General features: G+C 44.1%; 1 protein-coding gene across 1 annotated transcript; it reads left to right on the plus strand.

Moving 5' to 3' along the window:
• On the plus strand, positions 1–23052 carry SFT2D1 (SFT2 domain containing 1). Its single transcript, XM_025384063.1, has 8 exons — positions 1–181; positions 12701–12787; positions 13368–13450; positions 14581–14662; positions 16749–16784; positions 18234–18292; positions 19922–19951; positions 22512–23052. The coding sequence occupies exons 1-8, from the start codon at positions 119–121 to the stop codon at positions 22549–22551; spliced, it is 480 nt and encodes a 159-aa protein (XP_025239848.1). The 5' UTR covers positions 1–118; the 3' UTR covers positions 22552–23052.
• Positions 23053–23536: the final 484 nt, after the last annotated feature.

Consider the following 23536-nt stretch of genomic DNA (forward strand, 5'->3'; position numbering starts at 1 on the left):
GCCGGAAGTGTGCGGGACCGGACTTCCGGCTGCTCTGTGGGATTCGGGTTCGGGGTTTCCTGGTGGGCGTCAGGGGCCGGCAACAGAGTGGCGGGCGCTACGGCCCTGGAACGGGGCCATGGAGAAGCTGCGGCGGGTCCTGAGCGGCCAGGACGACGAGGAGCAGGGCCTGACCACGCAGGTAGCAAACCCGCGCCCTCGTCCAGTCCCGGGGCTGCCCGCCGGCCCCGGCCGCAGTGAGGACCGGCCGAGCGGGTGGGGTGGGTGCGAGGCCGGGGGTCTGGGCCTCCTCTGCTCGGCGGGTTGATTTAGGAGGGCTCCGTCTGCTTCCTGGGGAGAATTTGAGAACCTTCCTGTTTTCCATGGGGTCTACTTAAACCCCCTTTGAGACCCACCCTCCAACTCTTCCATCTGGTCTCTGACTCTCAGGAACCCACCAACGCCTGCCCTCGCTCTCCCAAATAATCCATCGCTCCCACACCCTATTTGGTTTTCTGAGCCTAGTGCGGGGTTTGGCCTCGGGCTATGCAGCGTAAGTAGCTATGCAGGGCATTTATCCTGCGAGCTGCAGTGAGCCGAGACCTAAAGCTTGTTGCATCTGTTTGTCTCTGGAGGTAAAGGAGGTACTGTGTGTGTGTGTGTGTGTAGGAGGTTGGTCTTTTGGAAATAGGGAGACTGGAGGAAAAATAAACAGGACATTGATAAGTGAAATTATATTGAATTAAACATTTTCTGTTAAGGCAGTGAGCCCTGGTAAGAATTTTTTTTCCTTTCTTAATAAAAGCCCTTGTGTCTGCGCCTTACCAGCGAGAAGGTAAGAAGGTTCAAAGTAGCAGTGGAGCAGGAACTGCGGTATAGGTATTTTTGTTATTGCTTGAGATTATATTGCATATTATTGTGCGCTGTCACAGAAGTTGGACATTTAAAATTGTATTTCATAAGGCTCTTCTGTTTGTCTCTTCCTGACTTCCTTGTCATTATACTTACTCAGCACTTCTTGTGGGCAGAGTTCTGGGCTAGAGTTTTGGGTTCAGAGAGTGTAAGACAAGTATCTGTTCTCATTGCGCTCTGTAACTCTGTACATTACCACAGCCACATGTGGCCAATTAATTTTTTTTTTTTTTTGAGATAGAGTCTTGCTTTGTCGCCCAGGCTGGAGTGCAGTAGTGCGATCTCGACTCACTGCAACCTCTACCTCCCAGATTCAAGCAATTCTCCTGCCTCAGCCTCCTGAGTAGCTGGGATTACAGGCACCTGCTACCACACCCTGCTAATTATTTTGTATTTTTAGTAGAGATGGGGCTTTCCCCATGTTGGTCCGGCTGGGCTCGAACTCCTGACCTCAAGTGATCCGCCCACGTTGACCTCCCAAAGTGTTGGAATGACAGGCTTGAGCCACAGTGCCTGGAGCAATTAAATTTAAATTAATTAAAATTAAATAAAATTTAACATTCAGTTCCTTAGTCACAGCAACCACATTTCACATGTTCTGTAGACACATGTGGTTAAAGGCTAGTGTATTGAACAGTGAAGATATAGAACATTTGCATTGCAGAAAATTCTATTGGACCGTGCTACTCTAAACTTTGGAGATGCGAAGGTAATATCACTTATCTTGAGCCCACTGTCTAGAGGGGAGAAAAGATACGTGGAGAAGTAATCAAAGATTAGAGTGACTGGCTGTATAGACAAGTGCTGCGAGTTCAGAGGAGGTGATCATTCATTAACAATTATTCAAGTTCCTGCATATGTTTGACATTGTTCAAGATGCACGTGTTAATAACAAGTGACCAGTGCAAATACCTCCTTCACATGGAACTTAAATTTTAATTGGAGGAAACAATGAATAAACAAGTAAGTGTATAATGTGTCAGACAGCCACAGAAAAAGTCAGAGCAGATTGAGGAGGTTGAGGTTGCCGTATTAGATAAGGCCTTCGTGCCAGGGAGCCATGTGTGCAAAGCTCAGAAGAGCTGCTGGGATGTCTGAGCGTCCTGTGAATAAGGGCCTCCAAGGCAGAGGGCCCAGCAGATACAGAGTCCCGAGTGGAGTGTGGTCAGCATGTTCAGGGCCAGTAAGGAGGCCAGAGGGGCTCTAGCAGCGGGGCAGAGAAGAGGGACAATTGTAGGAGAGAAGGTGAGACAGGAAGGGGGATTTTCAATTGTGGGGGTTCTCATAGGCCATGGAAAGGATTTTAGCTTTACTCTGAGTGTGATAGGAAGCCTTTGGGTTTTGAGCAGAGTGGTGGTGTGACCGACTTGGATTTTAAAGGATCACTCTGGCTGCTTTGTGGAGAACAAACTGTAGAGGCAAGGTTAGAAGCCCAGAGACTGGGCTGGAGACAAGTACAGTTGTCCTGGCAAGAGATGACTGTGGCTCGAATCAGTGATACAAGTGGTTTAAAAAGCGAAAAAGCCTGTTTAAAAAACAAAAAAGTGATCAGATTCTGTAAATGGTCTGAGTGTGCAGCCAGCAGGCCTCACTGTTGACGGATTGGATGTGTGAGTGAGAGGAGGCAAGGATGCCTCATGCGTTCGACCTAAGCATCTTGAGAAGTGGAGTTGCCATTAAGTGAATGTGGGAGGAGCAGGTTCAGGGAGGAAAATCATTTCAGTGTGGATGTGAGGTCTGAGATCCAGGTAACATCCAAGTGGAGATGTCAGGAAAGCAGTTGGACATAAGGCTGTAGAGTTTGTGGGAGGAAATAGGAGAGAGATGAGATCGTCAAGTAGAAAACAGATGAGATCCAAGGTTTGACCTCTGGTTTTCTCTGGTGTGTAGAGGTTTAGAGGATGAGTAGCAGCCAGCAAAGACAGCTGAGAGGATCGGCGAGAGGAGGAGGAGGAGAACCCAGAGAGAAGGATGCCCCAGAAAGTGAGGGAAGAGAGTGCTTTAGGAAGGGGAGGGGACCCAGTATTGTTAATGGGTTTCAGAAGTTAAGAGCAGGTTACCTGTGGAGGTTATCAGTTGTCACTTCCACGAGAGCAGTCTTGGTGGCTGGATGGGGACAGAGGCCTGATTGAAGTCAGGGGAGAATAGAAAGAAGATGGAGTCAGTATGGCCATCTCAGTGATTTTTCCTGTGGAGCAAAGAAGTGGGTGGTAGTTGAAGGATGCAGTGAGGTTGGGGAACATGTCATTTTCCCAAGGAAAATACTGGATGTTTCTGTGCTTTGGGAATGATCCAGGAAAGGGGAAAATTATGGTGCAGGCAAGAGGGGATTGTTGCTAGGGGGCTATTGAGGAGTGACTTGGAAAGCAAGTGTCTCTAGGGAGGAGGAAGGGGCAGGAAGTGGCAGTGAGGAGGGAAGACACCTGGCTCACTGCTGTCCAAGTGGTGCAGAATTCGTAGGGGAGAGCCCTGGCCCTGGAGACTAAATTTCAAACCTAGCAGGAAGGTGAGAGGATCCTCAGAGAAGAGGGTGAGGACATAGGGAGGTTTGCTGTTAGTTTTTGGAGATGGGTAGGAGACGAGATGGGATTAAAGGTGCACAGACCTGAATGGGGTGAGGGATGACCTGAGAGTGTTGCCCTTCTTGTGCAGCAAGACGTAACCAGGATGGTGGGCACGTTGGAATTGGGTCTTGACAGGGATGGTTCTAGGCCAGTTGAGGAGTTGGGCGAGGCAGTGAAGGTCATGGGGGAGCATGCTGACATCCAGGCTGCGTCGCCCTCCTGTGGAGGTGCTTTGAGCCCAGGGGAGAGGCACGGTAGCCAGAGTTCTGGGACACCTCTTTTGAGATGTCTGGGAAGAAGTCAAGGAGGGAGAGATGTTGAGCCAGATCTTAGAGTTGATCGTATTCCTCCCTTGATCACATCCTTCGGTGACTTCCTGCAGCACCTGAATAAAATCCAGATCCCTCCCTTGGCCTCTCAGCCCTTCACTGCTTGTTGGCCTGCCTCCCTACCCTCTCCCCAGTGCTTGCATTGCCCGGCCCTCTTTCTCCTCCTCAGTTGGAGCCATTTTCTTCTGCCTGGGAGACTTGGCATTGCATTTCTTTTTTCTGGAATGCCCCTTCCTGGCTCTTTTCAGAGTTGGATTGGTCACTTCCTGATGTCTTTATTTGGTCACCTCTTTAGAGAGGCCCTTCCTGACCCAGTTACGCTGCCCCTATTTATGTCCTTAGTAGAACCTGCCTTATTAGTTTATTGCCCATTTCCCCCCATCTGAATGTAAGTGCACTACGTTCTGTCTTATTCCCTTCTGTGTATGTAGAACCTACCAAGTACCTGACGTCTAATAGCTGTTCATAACTACTTGTTGAACAAACAGAGGAGTGAGTTGTTTGGATTTGGGTAACTACCAAGGAGAGGTGAGGGCATTGGCATAAGGTACTTGTTGGGAGTTAGATGACAAGAATGGCAGGAACATTCTACAGAGTTCTCTTGTGGGAGCCCCTACTAACCCCTGCTGACACTTTGTGAGATGTCTTAGTCCATTCAGCCTGCTGTAACAAAATACCTTAGACTTGGTGATTTGTAAGCAACAGAAATTTATTTCTTACGGGTTTGGAGGCCGGAAGTCGGAGATCAAGGTGTGCTCATGGGTTCTTGGTGAGGCCCCTCCTGCTTCCTGGTGTCACACTGTTGCCTCTGTTTACATCTTGACATGGCAGAGAACAGACAGCTTTAGTCTCTTTCTCGTCTTATTAGGGCATGGATCCCATTGATGAGGACTCCACCCCCATGACCTGATCATCTCCTGAAGGGCCATCTTCCAGTACCATCACCATGGGGCTGAGGATTTCAGCAAACACTCAGACCATAGCACACGGGTTGAGACAAGTCCATTTGCGTGTTGACTGAGTATTTCATATTTACAAATGGCATTAATTTATCATGTTTCACTTCAAACATCACCGCGTGGAGGATGATAATAAGAGAAAATTGCCTAATATACAATTTAAGCTCTCTCTGCCTCTCCCACTTAGAAGATTGTAAATATACCTACCTTATCTACTTCCCTCACTGTTCCCATAGTGGGTGTGGGTGAGGTGGGTAGTGGGAGAGTGTAGAGAAACACAGGGAGGAAACTGTCTTTCCAGGTAGAGGGAGCTCAGGTGGCAGAGGAGACCCCCAGCAGGAGCAGCCAGTGAGGCGGGAGGACAGTCAGGAGAGCCTGTGGGATGTGGGAGTTGAAGAGAACATTACAAGCAGGAGGGAGTGCCAAAGTGTCCTGTGCTGTTGAGTTGGAAAGGATACTGATGTCTCGAAAATGTCCCTTGGAATTAAGGACAGGGAAGTGACTTGTGTCTGCAGGGTTTCAGCCAGGTGAGGCATGTGAAGCTAGAATGGTCAAGGTGAACTTCCCAACCACTGCCAGGCGTGTGCCAGCCGGGGGTCCTGTCCACTCCCACGACATCAGAGATTCCTGGGAAAGAAGGCACTGGGCTAGGAAGGGAACTACATGAAAAAGTGTGGGGGCCGAAAGGCCTGGGACCTTGACTGCACCTCCCCAGGGGCTGCACTGCCCCAAGTCTGCACTGTGTTCCGAGTATGGCGTGCAGAGGGAGCTTTCCCTGGGAGGCCTGCCAGGTAAAGCCTGTGTAATTGCCTGTGGCCAGCCCCAGAATCACTCACAGTGCTGTGGTCTGAATGTCTGTGTCCCCCTTAATCCCCAGTGTGATGGTATGAAGAGGAGGGGCCTTTGGGGTGTGATTAGGAATGGGTTTCATGCCCTAATAAAGAGGTCCCAGGCCACATGCAGTGGCTCATGACTATAATCCCAGCACTTTGGAAGCCTGAGGCAGGAGGATTGCTTGGGCCAAGGAGTTCAAGACCAGTCTGGGCATCATGGCGAGACCCCGTCTCTACAAAAAATTTAAAAATTAGTTGAGCGTGATGGTGTGTGCCTGTGGTCCCAGCTACATGGGAGGCTGCGGTGGGAGGATTGCTTGAGCCTGGGAAGTTGAGGAAATAAAGGACGCATTGCCCTTTCCGCTGTGTGAGGACTCAGAAGGTGTCATCTGTGAACCAGAGATGCCTCACCAGACGCCGAATCTGCTTGATCATGGACTTCCAGTCTCTAGAACTGTGAGAAATAAGTGTCTGTTGTTTATAGGCTCCCCAGTCCACAGTGTTTTTTTTTTTAAGAGAATTAAATAGTTTTATTAGCTACATACAATTATGGATGATATACAAGCTTCATTCCCATCTATAATGTTATCTAGTACCATTATTCAGTTTAGGTATATTGCATGGGATGTGCCAACAATCTTTTTTTTTTCTGAGACCAAGTCTCGCTCTGTTGCCCAGGCTGGAGCACAGTGGTGTGATCTCGGCTCACTGCAAGCTCTGCCCCCCGGATTCACGCCATTCTCCTGCCTCAGCCTCCCGAGTAGCTGGGACTACAGTCGCCCGCCACTGCGCCCGGCTAATTTTTTTGTTTTTTGTTTTTGGAGAGACGGGGTTTCACCGTGTTAGCCAGGATGGTCTCGATCTCATGACCTCGCGATCCACATGCCTCGGCCTCCCAAAGTGCTGGGATTACAGGCGTGAGCCACTGCGCCTGGCCAACAATCGTTTTTATAACTGATAATTCTGTGATTTTGCTTGGGTGATCCCCTTTAGTGGTGAACTTCAGGTCACAGCAGTAACTGTCAGTTCAGCTACACCGAGCTTACTGAAGACAATGGCTTCCCCACCCAAGCAGACTGTGAATAATTTCCAGGTAGAACCTGGCATCACCCTGAAGGAATTCTGACTTCACACTCTTGGGGAAAATTTAGCAAGATGGCTTCAGAGGAGACTAACTTTACACAGCATGTTTTTAAAAAAGACACATTTATTCAGTGTCGAACAGCATGAGTGCAAAAAAAAAAAAATTTACATTAAAACCCTTTGTTGGAATGCTTGGTACTTTCCACAGAACAGAAACTAAAATAACCTGTTAATAAAATTAGTCACAAATACAGTCCTGGAGTTTTTTGCTCATACACTTGAGTGTTGTGTAAAATGTATCTTCGTAGCAGCTGGGCTCTGCCACCACTGTGCTTGGCTGGCTGAGTTCACAAATCTCTTGTAACCTGTAGCTTCCCTGTCGCTTCTCTGGCTCTCCTCTCCTACTAAGCTTTGTTTCCTGGCAGTGATTAAAATCTTCTGCCAGTGCCATGGCTACTGCTGCTACTGGAACCACCATAGCCACCTTGGTTTTTTGAACCTATTTATGCCTGGTGTTCCATTATTGGAACGCTAAGCATGTGGGAGATATTTATATTCTCCTGTTCAAGGTCATCGCCAAGGTCTGATTTTTCAAATTCAGAAAAATACAACCTCAGGGCTAAATGGGTTAAAATCTTCTGCCAGTGCATGGCTACTGCTGCTACTGGAACCACTGTAGCCACCTCGGTTTTGTAAAGTATTGTAAAGTTTGGCAAAGTATTGTTCTCCACCACCATAGGGGCCAGAGCTTCTGCCTCCAAAGTTTCCTCCCTTTATAGGTCCAAAATTTGAAGACGGTAATTGCCAAATCACTGGAGCTTCTGCCATCTCCAGAATTGATTCCATCATTACGAAATCCATTACAGCCATCCCTGCTGTCACTGTATCCACCGCCACGGCTGTGGACAGCTGCCACCAAAGCCATCACGACCACTGAAGTTTCCTCCATGACCGAAGTTGTCATTCCCACCAAAACCACCTCCACAACCGCCACCAAAGTTTCCAGAGGCCCTTCGACCTCTTTGGCTGGATGACGCACTAGCCGTCTCTTGCTTTCACAGGACTTCCCTCACTTCACGGTTGTGGCCATACACAGTGTGGTATTTCTGGGTGACAGTCTTGTGCACAGTCCTGGTTGTCAAAGGCTACGAAGGCATAGCCCCTTTTCTTGGCACTCCCTCTGTCAGTCATGATTTCAGTCACTTCAGTTTTTCCACACTGTTCAAGATCTCTTAGGCGATGTTCTTCAGTGTCTTCTTTAATGCCACCAACAAATACCTTTTTCACAGTTAGCTGGGGACCTGGTCTTTGAGAATCTTCTCTTGAGACAGCTCTTTGGTTCCACAGCTCTTCATCCACCTCGTGTGGCCTTGTATTCATGGCGCATCCACCTCCTTCACAGTGGCATACAGGACAAAGCCAAAGCCCCCAGAGTGCTAGGTGCTTGGATCTCATGACCACACAGTCCATGAGCTTTCCCCATTGCTCAGATTGGCTTCTCAGGTTCTCATCAGTTGTGTCAAAGCTCAGCCCTCCAATGACGAGCTTCCGCAGCTGTTTGGGCTCTTTGGGAGACTGACCTAGACTGGAGTGCAGTGGTGTGATCTCGGCTCACTGCAACCTCTGACTCTCGGGCTCAGGTGATCCTCCCACCTCGGTCTCCCAAGTAGCTGGCACCACAGGTGTGTGCCCCCATACCTGGCTAATCTTTGTATTTTTTGCAGAGATGGGAGTCTTGCCATGTTGCCCAGGCTGGTCTTGAACTGGGTTCAAGCGATCCACCTGCCTCAGCCTCCCAAAGTGCCAGGATTACAGGCATGAGCCACAGTGCCTGGCCTATGGTATTTTTGTTGTAGCAGCCAGCACATAGATTTTTAATCAGGAGCTAGATCCGTTACCCAGCACTTAGAACAGGCACATAGCGGCACTCAGTAAGTATTGAGCCAGTCAGTGGATGGATGGATGGATGGATGAATGAAGGTGTGAGTGTACAGAGGCTGGAAGCTGAAGTCAAGTACGCTTTCTGTTTAAGATGGAAAGGGTTTCAGCATATTTAAAAGTTGATGGACGCAGTTTCAGAGAGTGAGAACACATTCACTAGAGGAAAAAGCCCACTAGCATAAATTCCCTGAGCAGGTCAGGGGTTGGGTGTAAAGCAGGGTGGACAGGTGGATCTCAGCTCTGCGGGAACCAGGAAAGGACGAGAGCATGGGTGTTCTTACTGGGTGGGTTTGGTGGTTTGGTAGCAGCAGGAAGGTGAGGGAGTTCCCACTGATGACTTTGGGTTTCTGTGTGTGAAGTAGGGGAAGTTGTCTGCTAAGAATGGAAGCGTGGGGCAGGAAGTGGAGGTTCGAAGTGGGTTAGAGTAAAATGCACGTTGAGATAAAGCAAGAAGCCTTAGATTGCCAGGTAGCAGTGTGCAGGCCGTGGGCTGCTGATGAGGACCGGCTCAGGACCCCCCTGCCCTGTGCCTGACTTCACCCAGCAGAGCTCAGCTCAGCACCTCCTGGAGGAGGGAAAGCTGCACTCTGGTGGGATGCTACCAGGTGAAGGCAGCGGAAGGGGATTTGGAATGTCCTGTCGAAGCCACTGAAAAAAAGGAGAAGGGCGGGATGAGGTGTTCAGGAGGCCAAGGAGTCAGCACAGTGGGAGCCAAGGAACCAGCCTGCTGCGGTCGGAGAGCAGCAGCCGGAAATTTGGCGATGGTGTAATTTTGGCGATGGTGTAATTTCGGGTAGAACAACTGCCCTGGGCTGGGTCACGGACTGGAGGGGAAATGCCGGTGGAGATTAGGGAATGAGAAACAGAAAGGCCACGCTGCCCATGTGGACGTGGAAACCATGCCAGATGCTGCAAGGATCTGGGTCGGCCCCCTGATCAAGAGTCCTGAATAAGGAGGAGGAAAGAGTGGCTCTCTAAAGTGTGGACCGCAGCAGCCGGTGTGGGGAGCAGGCGACTGGGGGAGCGGGCAGTTCCACCTGGAATGGGCCTGAGGGTCTGCAGATGCCTGTGTCTTTTTCTCACTTGTCTGCGCAAGTTTGTCTTTTTATACCTACTGGTGTTTTGAAAAAGGAGTGGGAGGAATACTGGGTTCAGTGTCATCACTAGTGGAAAGCCACAAGTGTTTTCTGTGTTTAGATGGCAGAAGCCCAGGGGCAAGGCTCAGGTCCTTCTAGCTGTGCTGTTTCCTGGCGCTGCATGGGTTAGAGCTGTTCCTCCGCTTCTCCGTCACCTGAAGGGGTGGGTTTCGGCTGTGCTGTGGGAGCCACTCATTCAGCCTTCGTGTTGTTGCTGCTAGGACTACATTTTCCTCTGTTATGTTTCTCACCTGCTTTTTAAAAAAATTAATGAAGTTCTAGTTGCAAGCAGTGCTGTGTTTACTGTGGGGGGAATAGGGAGAGCAGTCCCTGCTGAAGGGCCTGTATTCTCTTGGCTTCCCCTTCCTGTGGTAACAGGTAAGTAAAATGATTGATGGTGGTTTTGGGAGAGAAAGAGGTGGCAATTTTATTTCTTTTCTAAGACTAAGAGATTAACAAAGTTGCTGGTTTTGGTGGGATTGCTCCTGATTGGTGGTAAAATTAAGCAGCACATAAATGCTTATGGTAAACAGGCTGGGTGCTGTGGCTCATGCCTATAATCCCAGCACTTTGGGAGACTGAGGTGGGTGATCACATGAGGTCAGGAGTTTGAGACCAGCCTGGCCAATATAGTGAAACCCCATTTCTACTAAAAATACAAAGAATTAGGCATGGTGGCGTGGACCTGTAGTCCCAGCTAATTGGGAGGCTGAGGTAGGAGAATCACTTGACTGTGGGAGGCAGAGGTTGCTTTGAGCTGAGATCACGCCTGAGCAACAGAGACTCCGTCTCAAAAATAATGCTTGTGATAAGCAGATGTGAGGGTTCCTTCTGTCTCCTAGTTGGAAGATGCACTGCCAGGTTTTCTTTCATGTTGAAGCATTTCGCAGTTTTCCCAGTTAGCAGTTAGGAAATCTGTATTTGTTTCTGTATCCTGGACAATTTGCAAGACTTGAGACAAATCATTTGCTTATGGATTGAATATTCCATGTTTACAAATGGAAATAATTTGTCATGCTGTTTTGTTTTAAAGATCAGTACATGGAAGATGGCAATAAGAGGAAAAAATACCTACTTTTATACAAATAACCATGCTGTTTCATTGCTGAGAGAAAAACTGGCTATTGAAAACCAGCGTTGAACTTGTGAACAATGGGGTGATTTGAACTTGTAAAAGAAGGAAAAATGGATGCTTTTTCCTCTCACTAAATCCTCACATCATTGTGGACTCACACTAACCTTTAGAAATCACTAGTTTATTCTTTCCATTTTCAATTGACAAATAAAAATTGTATACATTTATTGTGTACAGCGCGATGTTTTGACATGTATACTTTGTGGGATGGTTAAATCAAGCTAATGAACATGTCTCCATTTTTTTTTTTTTTTAGCAGATCATTTACTGTGTAGTTCAGTCTTTCCAGTTTATTCTGGCCTGCGTAGTTAAAATATACTTAGTGTGTATTCGGATTCTTCCTGATCAGTAAGAATGAAATTTAGATGTTTTTATAGGCAAGTTGACTCTTTGTTTAAAATCAAGTGTTTAGTTTTGCCGTAAACAGATGACATTGCTGGAAACAAGAATGTCTGTGAATTAAAACAAAACGTAAAAAACATTTAAAATGTGTTAAAGAGTGATATATGTTTCATTACAGAATACTTAGTTATTTTTATCTGCTTTTCATGCTACATAAGGATTCACAGATTAATCTCTTGAGGTAAGGAATGTAACCAAAATGTATTTTGAGCTGTTGCATATGGAACTTTCTCTTATTTTTCATTATTCTTGAAAATATAAGCATGTAGTCTTATTTTTAAGTGGATGTGGTAGTATAAATTAGAAATTTAAATTTTGGAATATAAATCCTTACTGTGTGTTTCTAGTTTCTTGTACAGCTGCTGTCGATGTACTTTTTTTTTAGCCTTACTGGGAAAGTGTGTTTTAATAGTATAATTAGTAATCTGAGTGTGTTTATTGCACCTACTGTTGCTGGGTTATCATACTGTAGAAAGTAGACACAGTAATTTCTACTCTTTTCCCCACATAATTTGGGTAGAATTTGCGTGCTATGTAGGAATGCTGTTGCTCTAGAATAAATGGTCATTTCACAGTACGTTTTTATAGTGGTGGAGGAGGGGCCCAAAGCTTTCATGGCTTGGATTGAAAGAGCTTAGAATGGGCACCGTCTGGTGTGTGCTGTGATGGTCTCTGCTGGGGCTGCTCAGGCTGCCTCCTGTAGGTGGCCAGCGTCCTCTACCCTCTCTGGGGTGCAGTCACCCCACTCCACCCCCGGCCTGCAGCCAATGACCGGCCGAAGGGAGGTGGTGTCTAGAAGGCCAGCCTCTGCCTCACAGCAGGACTTGGCAGTGCAGTGTGTTGACACTGCGGGCCCACCCTGCACTCTGGGTGAAACCATGTCCTTGCTTGGTTCCTTTCGCTTCTCTATTCCACTTCCCTCACTTCTTAAAGGCTTCCGAGAGCAGTTCCTGCCTAAGTATCTCCTCAGACTCTGCATTTGGGAGCCTAAGGAATTCATCCTACAGAGGCTGAGAGAACCAGTCATGAACCTGTGAACTCTTTCCCAGCCCCAGCAGTTTCAGTGTTTTTTCTGGCCTGCGTATCTGCCCCCCGTATTTTTTTAATCTTTGTATATTTTATAATATATCTCATATGTCATTTTATCCATATCAGTGTATATTGGCTGTCCCTAACAGATAAGGACTTTTGTGAAACATATTATCAGACTTAGCAAAATTAATGGTTATTCCTCAGCATCATCTGCTACCCAGACCATGGTCATATTACTCGTAACAACCGTGGAATCTTAGTATTCTTAAACGACACTGTGATATGCAAAATAAATGATTTAGACTGTGTGTTAAAACTTTGCTTTAATTTAGGATAAAGAATCAGATTGGTGGTGAATTAAGATTATATTCTAAATTTTCCCATTTTTTATTAAGGTCCTGGATGCCTCATCCCTTAGTTTCAACACCAGATTGAAATGGTTTGCCATCTGCTTCGTATGTGGCATTTTCTTTTCTATTCTTGTGAGTTAAGGCTTTATATTGTTTAATAATTTTTATTTTGTATTAGACTAATAATTCCATTTAGTACCAAAAATGAATGTCCTTTACTAAATCCCTGTTAAACTATTTTGGTGGAACGTATTTATTGAACTGAAATAAAGGGGTAGAGATCAATGAAAATACGTAGAAATTAATATTTTGGGGAGTTTTGTGGATAGTTGAAGTAGTTTAAGAAAAATTTATCAGCGTGTTAAAAGATCTGGAAAATCAGTAATCTAGATGTTTATTACCTTTTCATACTTGCCATTTAGCATGAATATTCAACTTAAATAGACTGAGATTTACTGATAAGCACAAAGAAAGTGTTGTTATGGCTCATTTATATATGCTAGTGCAAATAGGAAGAAGATTCAAGTTAGTGTATAACATTGAAAATTAACTGTTTTTTCTGTGTAATCAGACTAGACTGTCTACAAGCAGATTTGTATTTAAACATTTGTATTTACATAATATTGGTATTGTATTACTGCAGTAGCACGTTTATATTTTAACCATTAAAATCGTAAAATTATTTTTAAATAACTGTAATATCTTAACTTAGGGAACTGGATTGCTGTGGCTTCCGGGCGGCATAAAGCTTTTTGCAGTGTTTTATACCCTCGGCAATCTTGCTGCGTTAGCCAGGTACGTTTGGCTTCTCAAAATATCTGGTTTGCTCTTGCTACCAAATTTACCTTTCTAATAAGCACTTTCCCAGTAGGATGTTTATGTAGCTCTGTACATATTGTAAATTCAGCCACAAGATTTACATGTATTAAGTAAATATGTATTGACTGCTGCTACATACCGTCTCCCATAACAGATGGTATTAGTGCTAGGAATAGCCAGCCTTTGTGGGGCACTTACTGTGTGGGACTGTTCTGAGTGTTTTATATGTATTACGGCGAGCTTGTGAGGTAAGCAGTATTATCATCCCCGTTTATAGCCGGAGATAATAGCACAGAGCAGGGGGGTCAGTGCTGCCCGTGGCAGTGAACCTAAATCATGGCTGAGGTGGGAATCCTGCAGACAGTGGGCTCCGGAGCCCAGGCTTGGAGCTGCTGCACTCTAGGCCTTGCTCTTGTGGAGCTTACATTTTAATGAAGATGTTCACATCATAAGCCAGAGAAAGATGGGATGGCGTTGGTGCTGTGCAGAGAATTAAAATAGGGTGTGGCAGTAGTGACTGAGGGCTACTTTAGATTGGGAGTGTGAGAATCCCTCTTGGAGAACCTTTGACTCATCCTTGGGTGGTTATTTGTCTTAGTCCCTTTTGTGCTGCAGTAACAGAATACTGTAGACTGGGTGACTTAGGAAGAATAGAAATTTTTCTCACAGTTGGAGGCTTGAAGTCCAAGGTTAAGGCACTGGCAGGCTTAGTGTCCTGCTGATGGATGCATCCCCCAAGGGGAAGATCCCCGTGTCCTCCCAGGGCAGAAAAGAGCAACCCCTGGGCAGCCTCTCCTCCAAGTGCCTCTGATCCCTTTCAGAGGAGTTCTCACAGCCTAATCCGGTCTTCACACTACCACGCTGAGGACACCTACATTTGGAAGAGGACACCTTCACACCATGGTGTGACACCTAGACCATAGCATGTCTAGTGGAATAGTTGTGAAGTTTCTTTATAAAGTCAAGGAAAAAATAAAACAGATTTAGTGAGAGATGTTAACTAAATAAACCAACAGGGTTTCTTTTTTAAAAAAGCAGTTTATTTTTGCATAGCCAGATCAATTAGTAGACCTGTACCTCAGTTAAACTTTATTTGTTTCAAACAGTACATGCTTTTTAATGGGACCTGTGAAGCAACTGAAGAAAATGTTTGAAACGACAAGATTGCTTGCAACAATTATTATGCTCGTAAGTAAATAGTGCATTTTTAAAACTTTTATTGAAGTATTTGCACTGTTATTTTATAAATAATTGTCTGTTCTTAGGTATGTATACTTCTTGTGCTGGATGTAATAATTATATCTGGCCGGGCACGGTGGCTCACACCTGTAACCCCAGCACTTTAGGAGGCCGGATCACCTGAGGGCAGGAGGTCAAGACCAACCTGACCAATATGATGAAACCCCGTCTCTACTAAAAATACAAAAATTAGCCCGGCGTGGTGGCATGTGCCTGTAATCCCAGCTACTTGGGAGGCTGAGATAGGAGAATTGCTTGAACGTGGGAGGCGGAGGTTGCAGTGAGCCAAGATCGCGCCATTGCACTCCAGCCTGGCCAACAAGAGTGAAGCTCCGTCTAAAAAAGAAAAACTAAAAATAAAAAATTATGTCCTGTGTGTTATAGAGTTCAGATGGTACAGTATTATCTAAGACTACTGGCTGGGTAAAGCCTGCTTCTGTTGTGTATATGGAATGGTGTAGCTGTGTATTTAAATGAACCCTAGAGCCGAGTGTGCTTTCATTTTTAAGCCCTGCCGATGGTTTCATAAGGGATTGTTAGTTTGTACCCTTTGGAGGGTGGGCGTAGACACCCTCCATAACACCCTCCATAGACACCATACTTCTGTGTCCTTAGAATATTCTTAGGGAGATTTAGCATCATTTGTCATCTGACTTTTGTCCCTTCCCTGTGTGCCGACTTGACACATTCTAACAATATGGCTCCCGTAACAGTATCTTTAAATGTGCCTTCCATTACATTGTGGGTTCTGTCCACAGCTCTCAGGTCATCGCTCTTGTTTTCTTGAGCCCGGGTGGTCGGTAGATTAAGAGTTTACGCTTTGGGTAGAAAGGTTGTTTCCATTCTCACACATGCCGGGTGTTGAGCTGTTCATTGTTTCGTGTATTGTGGGCAGGAGGGGGACCCAAATCTCTTCTCCATCCTGCCTCTGTCGCCTAACTCACCTGGTCTGCGTCTCTTGTGGATTTCTTTTGCCTTCAAGCATTTATGATATTTAAAGGATTTAAATATCACCATTATAACTATTAACATGAGCTTTCCAAACACAGCTAACCTATGTTAATTTACAAGGAAATGTTTGTTAACTCTAATCTGCCTGGCAGTCTTCTCCCATCTCCTCACTAGAGGAATCATTTTTAGCTTTATTTGTTATGTCTTTATTCAACTTCTTATTTTCTTACTTTTATAATCTCCAGTTATTTTGAATTTCCTATAATAGCATATGTAACAACATATATATAAACATTTAACTTTAGCTTACGAAGAAATTATATTTCACTGTTAGAATATAAGTAGTTTATATTCCACGAAGATTTTAGTTAGATTAGTTTTATTTAAGAAATCCTGGCACTTATCCCTCAGCCTTTTCAGTAACATACTGTACCTTACAAAAATACACATCAAATTGAGAGAATGTGGGAGCGTTTGAACATATAAGACATTTCCCAAGGTGGAGCACTTTGATTGGTTTGATTTGCTGCCCACATAAGATCATGCCTAGTAATGGTGGTGAAGAGGCTCTGTCACGTAGAGCCTTGCACGTGCCAGCTTCTAGCTCAAGCCCATCATGGATGCACTCTACCTTATTCATTACAACAGCCCTTTAAAGCATGTAGGTAGGAACTCTCCTCATTTTAAAGAGAAGAAAACAGGTTTAGACAAGTCCACTGACTTCACCAAGGACCCTCAGATAGCAGGCGTCAGAGCTGGGATCTCTTTAGGTCTTTCCAACACCACACCGCCCACCTCTCATGTTCACTCCTGTGCCTACTTGCTTTCACAGGGATGAGGAATGATCATCTTTCAGTTTACTTAACAGAGTAAATTATCAGGTGCTTCCAATTTGCCAAGGAATATTGCAGTTGTAGACTTTAAAGTAATACTTACAGAAAATGTAAATAAAACTAGTCAGCTGTATTCTTACTTTTGTTCTATAGTATATTACCTATGCAAATGAATGCAGAATAGTTTATGCATTTCTATTAGGCTTTTGAAAGGATCTCAAATTTGTAATCTACTCTTTCTTCCCTTGTAGTTGTGTTTCGTATTTACCCTGTGTGCTGCTCTTTGGGTAAGTTATGCCAGCCCTACTGGCTTTCAGTTAACTGTGTGCCCCCTCCCCAGCTGAAGTGCCATCACACCGTTATCTTAAAAGAGCTCCTCTGGTTTTTTTAAAACTCTCTAAAGATTAGGTATTCCTAAAATTTGACATGTTATCGTCCAGCTAGTGGCTAAAAGTGCCATAGATTCTACTGTCTACAGCGTAGAGGTAGTCAGTAAACCCACATGTGCACACTTGCTCACCCATCCAGCTAGTGGCTAAATGTGCCATAGATGCTGCTGTCTACAGCATAGAGGTCGTTAATAAACACACACGTGTGCCCGAGAGCTCACCTGCTTGTGGGCCCGGTTGGCTCCTCTGACAGTGCCCTGTGTGGTGAGGGGCCCTCGCTCAGGGGCTGTGCTCTCTCCCTCATGCTGCTGCAGGGGTGCACTGTGACTCTGCAGTGGTGAGGCAAGTGCGCTGCAAGTAGCAAGGTGTAAAACCAATGGAGAAGGCCAGAAAACACAGATAGTAACAACAGAGAGACAGAGGAACTGAAATCCTCCTCCTACCCTGTGGAGAAGGTTAACAGCTCTTCACTAGCCTTTAAAGAAGTCACAATGTTACAATTCCGTTTACTTTTTGACTTCCTGATTCTACATCATATTTTTCTATTGTACTCAACCTATTTCCCAAAAGGGTTTGAAGCAGTTCTTGAACTATCAACAAGAAAAGTCCCATTTTAAAGAAGAAAGGGTAGATAGTTTAGACCTATTCTATCAGAAATATTCCAGGTTTTTTTTTATTTTGGTGATGTAAGGACAGAACTTTAGTTATATGAGATTGATTTACATGTCATTTCTTAATGATAAAATAATATTCTTGCACATCTCTATAGAACATTGGTTTTTGGTTTTGGAATTGCCTGTTTACTTATGAACAGTAGATTGAAGATAAATAAAAAAGCACTGATGGACAAGGAATTCTCAAAATAGATCTTTTAAAACAACCATGGAAACTGATTATATTATTCCAGAAGATCACAATAAAATACAATTTTCCTTCAAAATGTCACTCAGGGAGCAAATAGGCATGAGTAAAATAAGTAAATTTCACATGGGGCATACAGATCTCAGTGGGATTTTAAATGTTGATTCTATAAGTTAACATTGACTTTAAAGACCTAACCACCTTTAAAAGTTTAATGTTTTCAGCCTATGCACGATTGTTTCAGTAACATTTATTTAAAGTCACATATTTTGCAATATTTAAATTAATGGATATAGTTTTAGAAAGGAAATTATTTTATGGATTCTAAAGTTTCAGATCAACTGTATCTTAAATTTATCACACTAAAATTTAATAAAGAAGATAAGTGGAGCCATCTACATTTTTGAAAGAGAAGAATTAAGTTTGATTGGGAAAGCTGTTTTAAAACTTTGAAACTCATAATTCCTCTGTTTTTGCTGCTGTTAGTGGCATAAGAAGGGACTGGCCGTGTTATTCTGCATATTGCAGTTCTTGTCAATGACCTGGTAAGTCTTTCCTCATCCTAGTAAATGTTAAAATTGCCTGAGATGTGACAAGCATTTCGTCTGGTGTTTCGGAGCCAGACAGGCCCTGCAGGCTCAGAGGAGGGGAGGTCTGGGATGAGTCCTGTTGGAGTTGACAGCGTGGCTCAGTGGTACTGTTAGGGAGAAGTATGGGGTGCTGTGCTCGTGTAGTTACGTAGTGATATGTTCTGCTTTTTACTAATGTGAGAAAGAAGTAAGAAAAGTAGGTGATGCCATGTGAAACATAAAAGTGAGACCAAATCACAGGGTGAGACCAAGGGAAGATGAGTTTCCCTGCATTATCCACTCTATTGCTGGATAAATACAAGCTGGAATTTATCTTAATGTTGACTGCGTGGCCCTGTGATATCTGGATATGTCTTCTGAATTGGCAGTGATTAAATACTTCTGAAGTTACTGGTTGAGCATCCCAAATCCAAAATGCTTCGGGATCCAAACTTCTTTCTTTTTTTTTTTTGAGACAGTCTCACTCTGTCACCCAGGCTGGAGTACAGTGGCATTATCTTGGCTCACTGCAACCTCTGCCTCCCGGGTTCAAGTGATTCTTGTGCCTCAGCCTCTCAGGTAGCTGGGATTACAAGTGTGAGGCACCATGCCCAGCCCAAAATCCGAAACTTCTTGAACGCTAACATGATGCTCAGATTTGGTTGATAACCAGTAAATGTAATGCAGATATTCCAAAAATCCAGAAAAATCCAGTATCCAACACATTTCTAGTCCCAAGCATTTCAGATCAGAGATGCTTCACCTGCACTGCCTTTCCCACTCCACTTTTGTGAATATTCAGTCATGCTCTGGTTCCTGCTCAGACTCTCCTCCTCTTAGCCTTTTTGTGTCTCGTACTGTAAGAGTTCATCAGCATAAAGGCCATAAATACCCGGGCGGTTGATTAAACGTGCCCTACATACAGCTCCTGCGCTCTTCCGTGTTAGTCAAGAGTGCTTTTCCTTTTCCTTTTACTTCAGAGCAGCTCTTGCTTGCTTCCTAATGTTTGCTTCCTGGTTTTGCCATTTTACATTCCTCTTACTCGATGTTACCCAGTTTGGGATCACCTTTCTTTTGGCCCTCTTTCCACTGACAGGTGAAACATAGATGAATGTTAAATGCAATTCTCTTTATATCTCAAATTAACCATATAATGTTCCTTACTCTTTTTCATTGATATGTGAAGAAACATAAATTTAGTCTCTTGGTTATTTTCTCTAGTATTTTGCCTTTTATTGCCTAATTTGTACCTAATAATTGATTTATCCCTAAAGGAGACTATAAATATCAGTTTTGGTACAGTTTCTATTTTATTATAAGAAGCTCAGACTTCAGCATGCACCAGAATCACCTAGAAAGTTTGTTTAAAGTGCAGGTTGCTTGTTAAAGCAAGCTTGTGATTTAGGAGGTTTAGGATAGGGCCTAATAATTTACATTTTTAACAAGTTCCCAGATGATACTCTCACTGCTGGTCAGGGTCACACTTTGAGAACCACTGTACAGTCTCATGGTGCTGTGTTTATTATAAAGTTAGACATGGCCTTTTGGCATAAAGAAAAACCATCATTCAGATGAAGATTCAACATGCTTGAATATTTCTTGCAGGTATAGCCTGTCGTACATCCCATATGCAAGGTGAGCTTGTTTGAATTCTGTCTTGTTTCTGGTTCTTATCTTCACGCAAATATATGAATTTAAGTAATTTTTACATAAAAATACTATTTAAACACTTTTTTTGGTTGATCTTAATTTCCTGAAAGGAAATGAATTTTTTTTTTTTGAGATGGAGTCTCGCTCTGTCGCCAGGCTGGAGTGCAGTGGTGCGATTTCGGCTCACTGAAATCTCTGACTCTCAGGTTCAAGATTCCCCCGCCTCAGCCTCCTAAGTAGCTGGGACTACAGGCACGTACTACCATGCCCGGCTAATTTTTTTTTTTGTATTTTAGTAGAGACGGGTTTTCACCATGTTGTCCAGGATGGTCTCAGTCTCCTGACTTTGTGATCCGACCACCTTGGCCTCCCAAAGTGCTGGGATTACAACCGTGGAGCCACCGCACCCGGCAATAGACATGTTTTCAATGAGATGAAGAGAAGCTTGCCATGCTAAAGTCTGTGTGGAAACATTTTGGTGGCATGGAGCAGCTGTGTGGGGAGTATCCTCCCGCCCTGCTGCCTGGCATGCAGTAGGGAATGTGGATGAGATTCTGGACCCTCCCGTGGCTTTAGGAGTTCAGAAAATAGGACACAGAGACTCCAGGAAAACAAATTCTACTTAAAAAAAGGAAGTTACGGCTGGGTGTGGTGGCTTACGCCTGTAAACCTAGCAGTTTGGGAGGATCACTTGAGGTCAGGAGTTCAAGACCAGCCTGGCCAACATGGCAAAACCTCATTCCTACTAAAAAATACAGAATTAGCTGGGCATGGTGTGCGCGCCTGTAATCCCAGCTACTCGGGAGGCTGAGGTGGGAGAATCACTTGAACCCAGGAGGCAGAGGTTGGAGGCAGAGTTTGTAGTGAGCCAAGTTCGTGCCCCTGCACTCCAGCCTAGATGACAGAGCCAGACTCCATCTCAATAAAAAAGGAAGTTACTGGGAAAATGAGGGCTTGCACATAAATGCTTATTTTTAGTCAGCAAAAACAGTTGTATGTCAAGAGGTAACTGGCATTTTAAAATATTTTTCCAGAGAAATGTATTTATTTAGCCGTGGAGGAGAAAACAAAACGAGTTCCAATTTTAAATCTGATCGATTTAGAAAAAGATTCTGGTGAGGCACAGCTTTGCCTGTTTGTGAAATTCAAAGATATGTTCTATATTTTAAAACAGCAAAATTGTCTGATTAATACGAACAACGAAGCAAATTGGTAGAAATTTTATTTTTATTCCATTTCAAATGTATGATTCTTTCTGATAGATACTTATAAGGAGAAAAAGCAAAACAAAGCTGCAGGTGAGAAAACTGCTTAACCAGGAGTGTGCACGGGTAATTTACCATGCCTAGGAGCTTTAGAGCAAGGAGACCTCCAGTACTTCTTGGTGCCGAGGAAAGGACCTCTAGACATGATGTCCCATACAAGAGGCTCTGAAGAGATGGCAGGACTTCGAGAAAATGACCAGCCTCTCCAGACACTTAGGATCCTGCACTTGAGAGCAATAAGCAATGTACAGATTTTGCCTATAAGAATTTTATTAGTGGATATTTTTAATGGCCTAGGTGAAAGCTTTTGTAATGAAAGTATCAAGTAATAACAGTTTTGGAAAAAAATATGAAAGGTCACACTTTAATCTTTTTTCAATTCTGAGGATTCAGTTATAAACATTACACTTTTAAAACTCAGTTCATTCGTCTTTTTTTTTTTTTTTTTTGAGATGGAGTCTCATTTTGTCACCCAGGCTGGAGTGCAATGGCTGATCTCCGCTTTCTGCAACCTCTGCCTCCCGGGTTCAAGAGATTCTCCTGGCTTAGCCTCCTGAGTAGCTGGGATTACAGGCACATGCTGCCATGCCCAGCTAGTTTTTGTATTTTTTAGTAGAGATGGGGTTTCACCACGTTGGCCAGGCTGGTCTCGAACTCCTGACCTCAAGTGATCCACCCGCCTTACAGGCATGAGCCACCTTGCCTAGCCTAGTTCTTTTAAAAAATTAAATCTTTGTGCCGGATGTGGTGGCTCATGCCTGTAATCCCAGCATTTTGGGAGGCTGAGACGGGTTGGATGGCTTGAGCCCAGGAGTTTGAGACCAGTCTGGGCATCAGAGCAAGACCCTGTGTCTACCAAAAAAAAAAAAAAATTAGCATGGTGGCGTGCTCTACAGTCCCAGTTCCTTGGGAGGCTGAGGTGGGAGGATCTGCTCACGCCACTGCACTTAGCCTGGAAGACAGAGCAAGAACCTGTCTCAAAAAGAAAAAAGTTAGATCTTCTGTTAGGTTATTTTTGGTATTTAAACTTATTTCTTTGTATTGAGATCAGTGTATATGCCAGTAAAAATTTGTTAAATACCATGTCAAAAGTTAGCAAAATGTTTTCACGTCTCAGCTCTTAATCTTAAATGATACTGAACAAAGTTTTTGTTAATCAGAAAGTGTGCTGGAGCATCCACTGAGTTCTGTTAAAAACGGTGATTTAGCAGGAACATGTTCTACAACTTTGCTTTTGAGGAATATTATATTCTGTTTTTTTCCCTCTTTTTTTCCACCAGGGATGCAGTTATTAAATGCTGTTCTTCTCTCCTAAGTTGAAAATCAGAAACTCGTGGAAAAGAGCACTCGAATGTTGATACTCTGTGTTTGGTGAAGTTTGCTTTTCCCCATAAAATACTCCAGAAACAACTGAAGTGACAGTTGAAGACCGTTTTGTACTAAGTCTCATTTTGTATACTGGTAAAAACTACATGCTTGATTAAACCGTTAAATGCTTGTAACTTTAAATTCATTATGTGTCATTAATACGCTTTTCCAAAGGAGATTTTTAATCACTGCCAGTCGTAAATTATTTTTAGCCAATTTTTAAATCTTTTCAAAACAGCTCTGAAATGTGAATATTTAAGGGTAGACCTGTGCTGCAAGATAATTCAGCTTTTTTGGCTTTTAAAAAATGTCTGCATTTTTAAGACTTTTTTTTTTTTTTTTTTTACTTTAAATGTGAAACTTTATTTTAAGCTAAAAATTGCTTACTATATGTAATAAAAATAATATATAAATCTTTACAATTTTGAAATAAACCCATCCTTGGAAAAATAACATTTTCTGAATCAAATTTATAATATTTTAAGTGACTCAATTCAGTATTTAGGCACTCTACAGTCTTTCTGTAGAAAAATGAGTAAGATACAGTCTCCCCTAAATAATACTGCTAAGTACAGATTGTGAGAGGTAATGGGACTGACAGCAGAGCCCATTCCAGGAAGTGCAGGGGGAGGAGGTGAGGCAGCATTGGCTGTGAAGGTGTCAGGAGAAGTCAGGCCACCAGACAGTAATGGCAGCAGGAAGCTACCTTCACCCCAGGCTGGAGGAGAAGCAGAGAGGGAGGAGAACTAGCCAGCGCCCTCCTCCTTCCCACAGGTCTCCCACCTGCTGTCCTGGTCTCCTCAGTTGCCAGGGAGAGGCAGATAGGCGGGTGCCAGCATGATGTGGTGGTGCCAGCAGGAGGGAAGGCAGCCCTATGTCTGTCCAGGGTAGGGACAGTTACTAAAGAGCGTACAGCAAGGTAATGGGAGCATCACTT

This window comes from Theropithecus gelada, chromosome 4 (genome assembly GCF_003255815.1).
Source record: "Theropithecus gelada isolate Dixy chromosome 4, Tgel_1.0, whole genome shotgun sequence".
Taxonomy (NCBI): Eukaryota; Metazoa; Chordata; class Mammalia; order Primates; family Cercopithecidae; genus Theropithecus; species Theropithecus gelada.

What these genes read in the sequence shown, in the direction of transcription:
- SFT2D1 (XM_025384063.1), top strand. Translation starts at nt 119, where the DNA reads ATGGAGAAGCTGCGGCGGGTCCTGAGCGGCCAGGACGACGAGGAGCAG. An exon ending in AATCTTGCTGCGTTAGCCAG is followed by an intron (nt 13,451 to 14,580) that starts GTACGTTTGGCT and finishes TGTTTCAAACAG; the next exon opens with TACATGCTTTTTAATGGGAC. An exon ending in TCGTACATCCCATATGCAAG is followed by an intron (nt 19,952 to 22,511) that starts GTGAGCTTGTTT and finishes TTTTTCCACCAG; the next exon opens with GGATGCAGTTATTAAATGCT.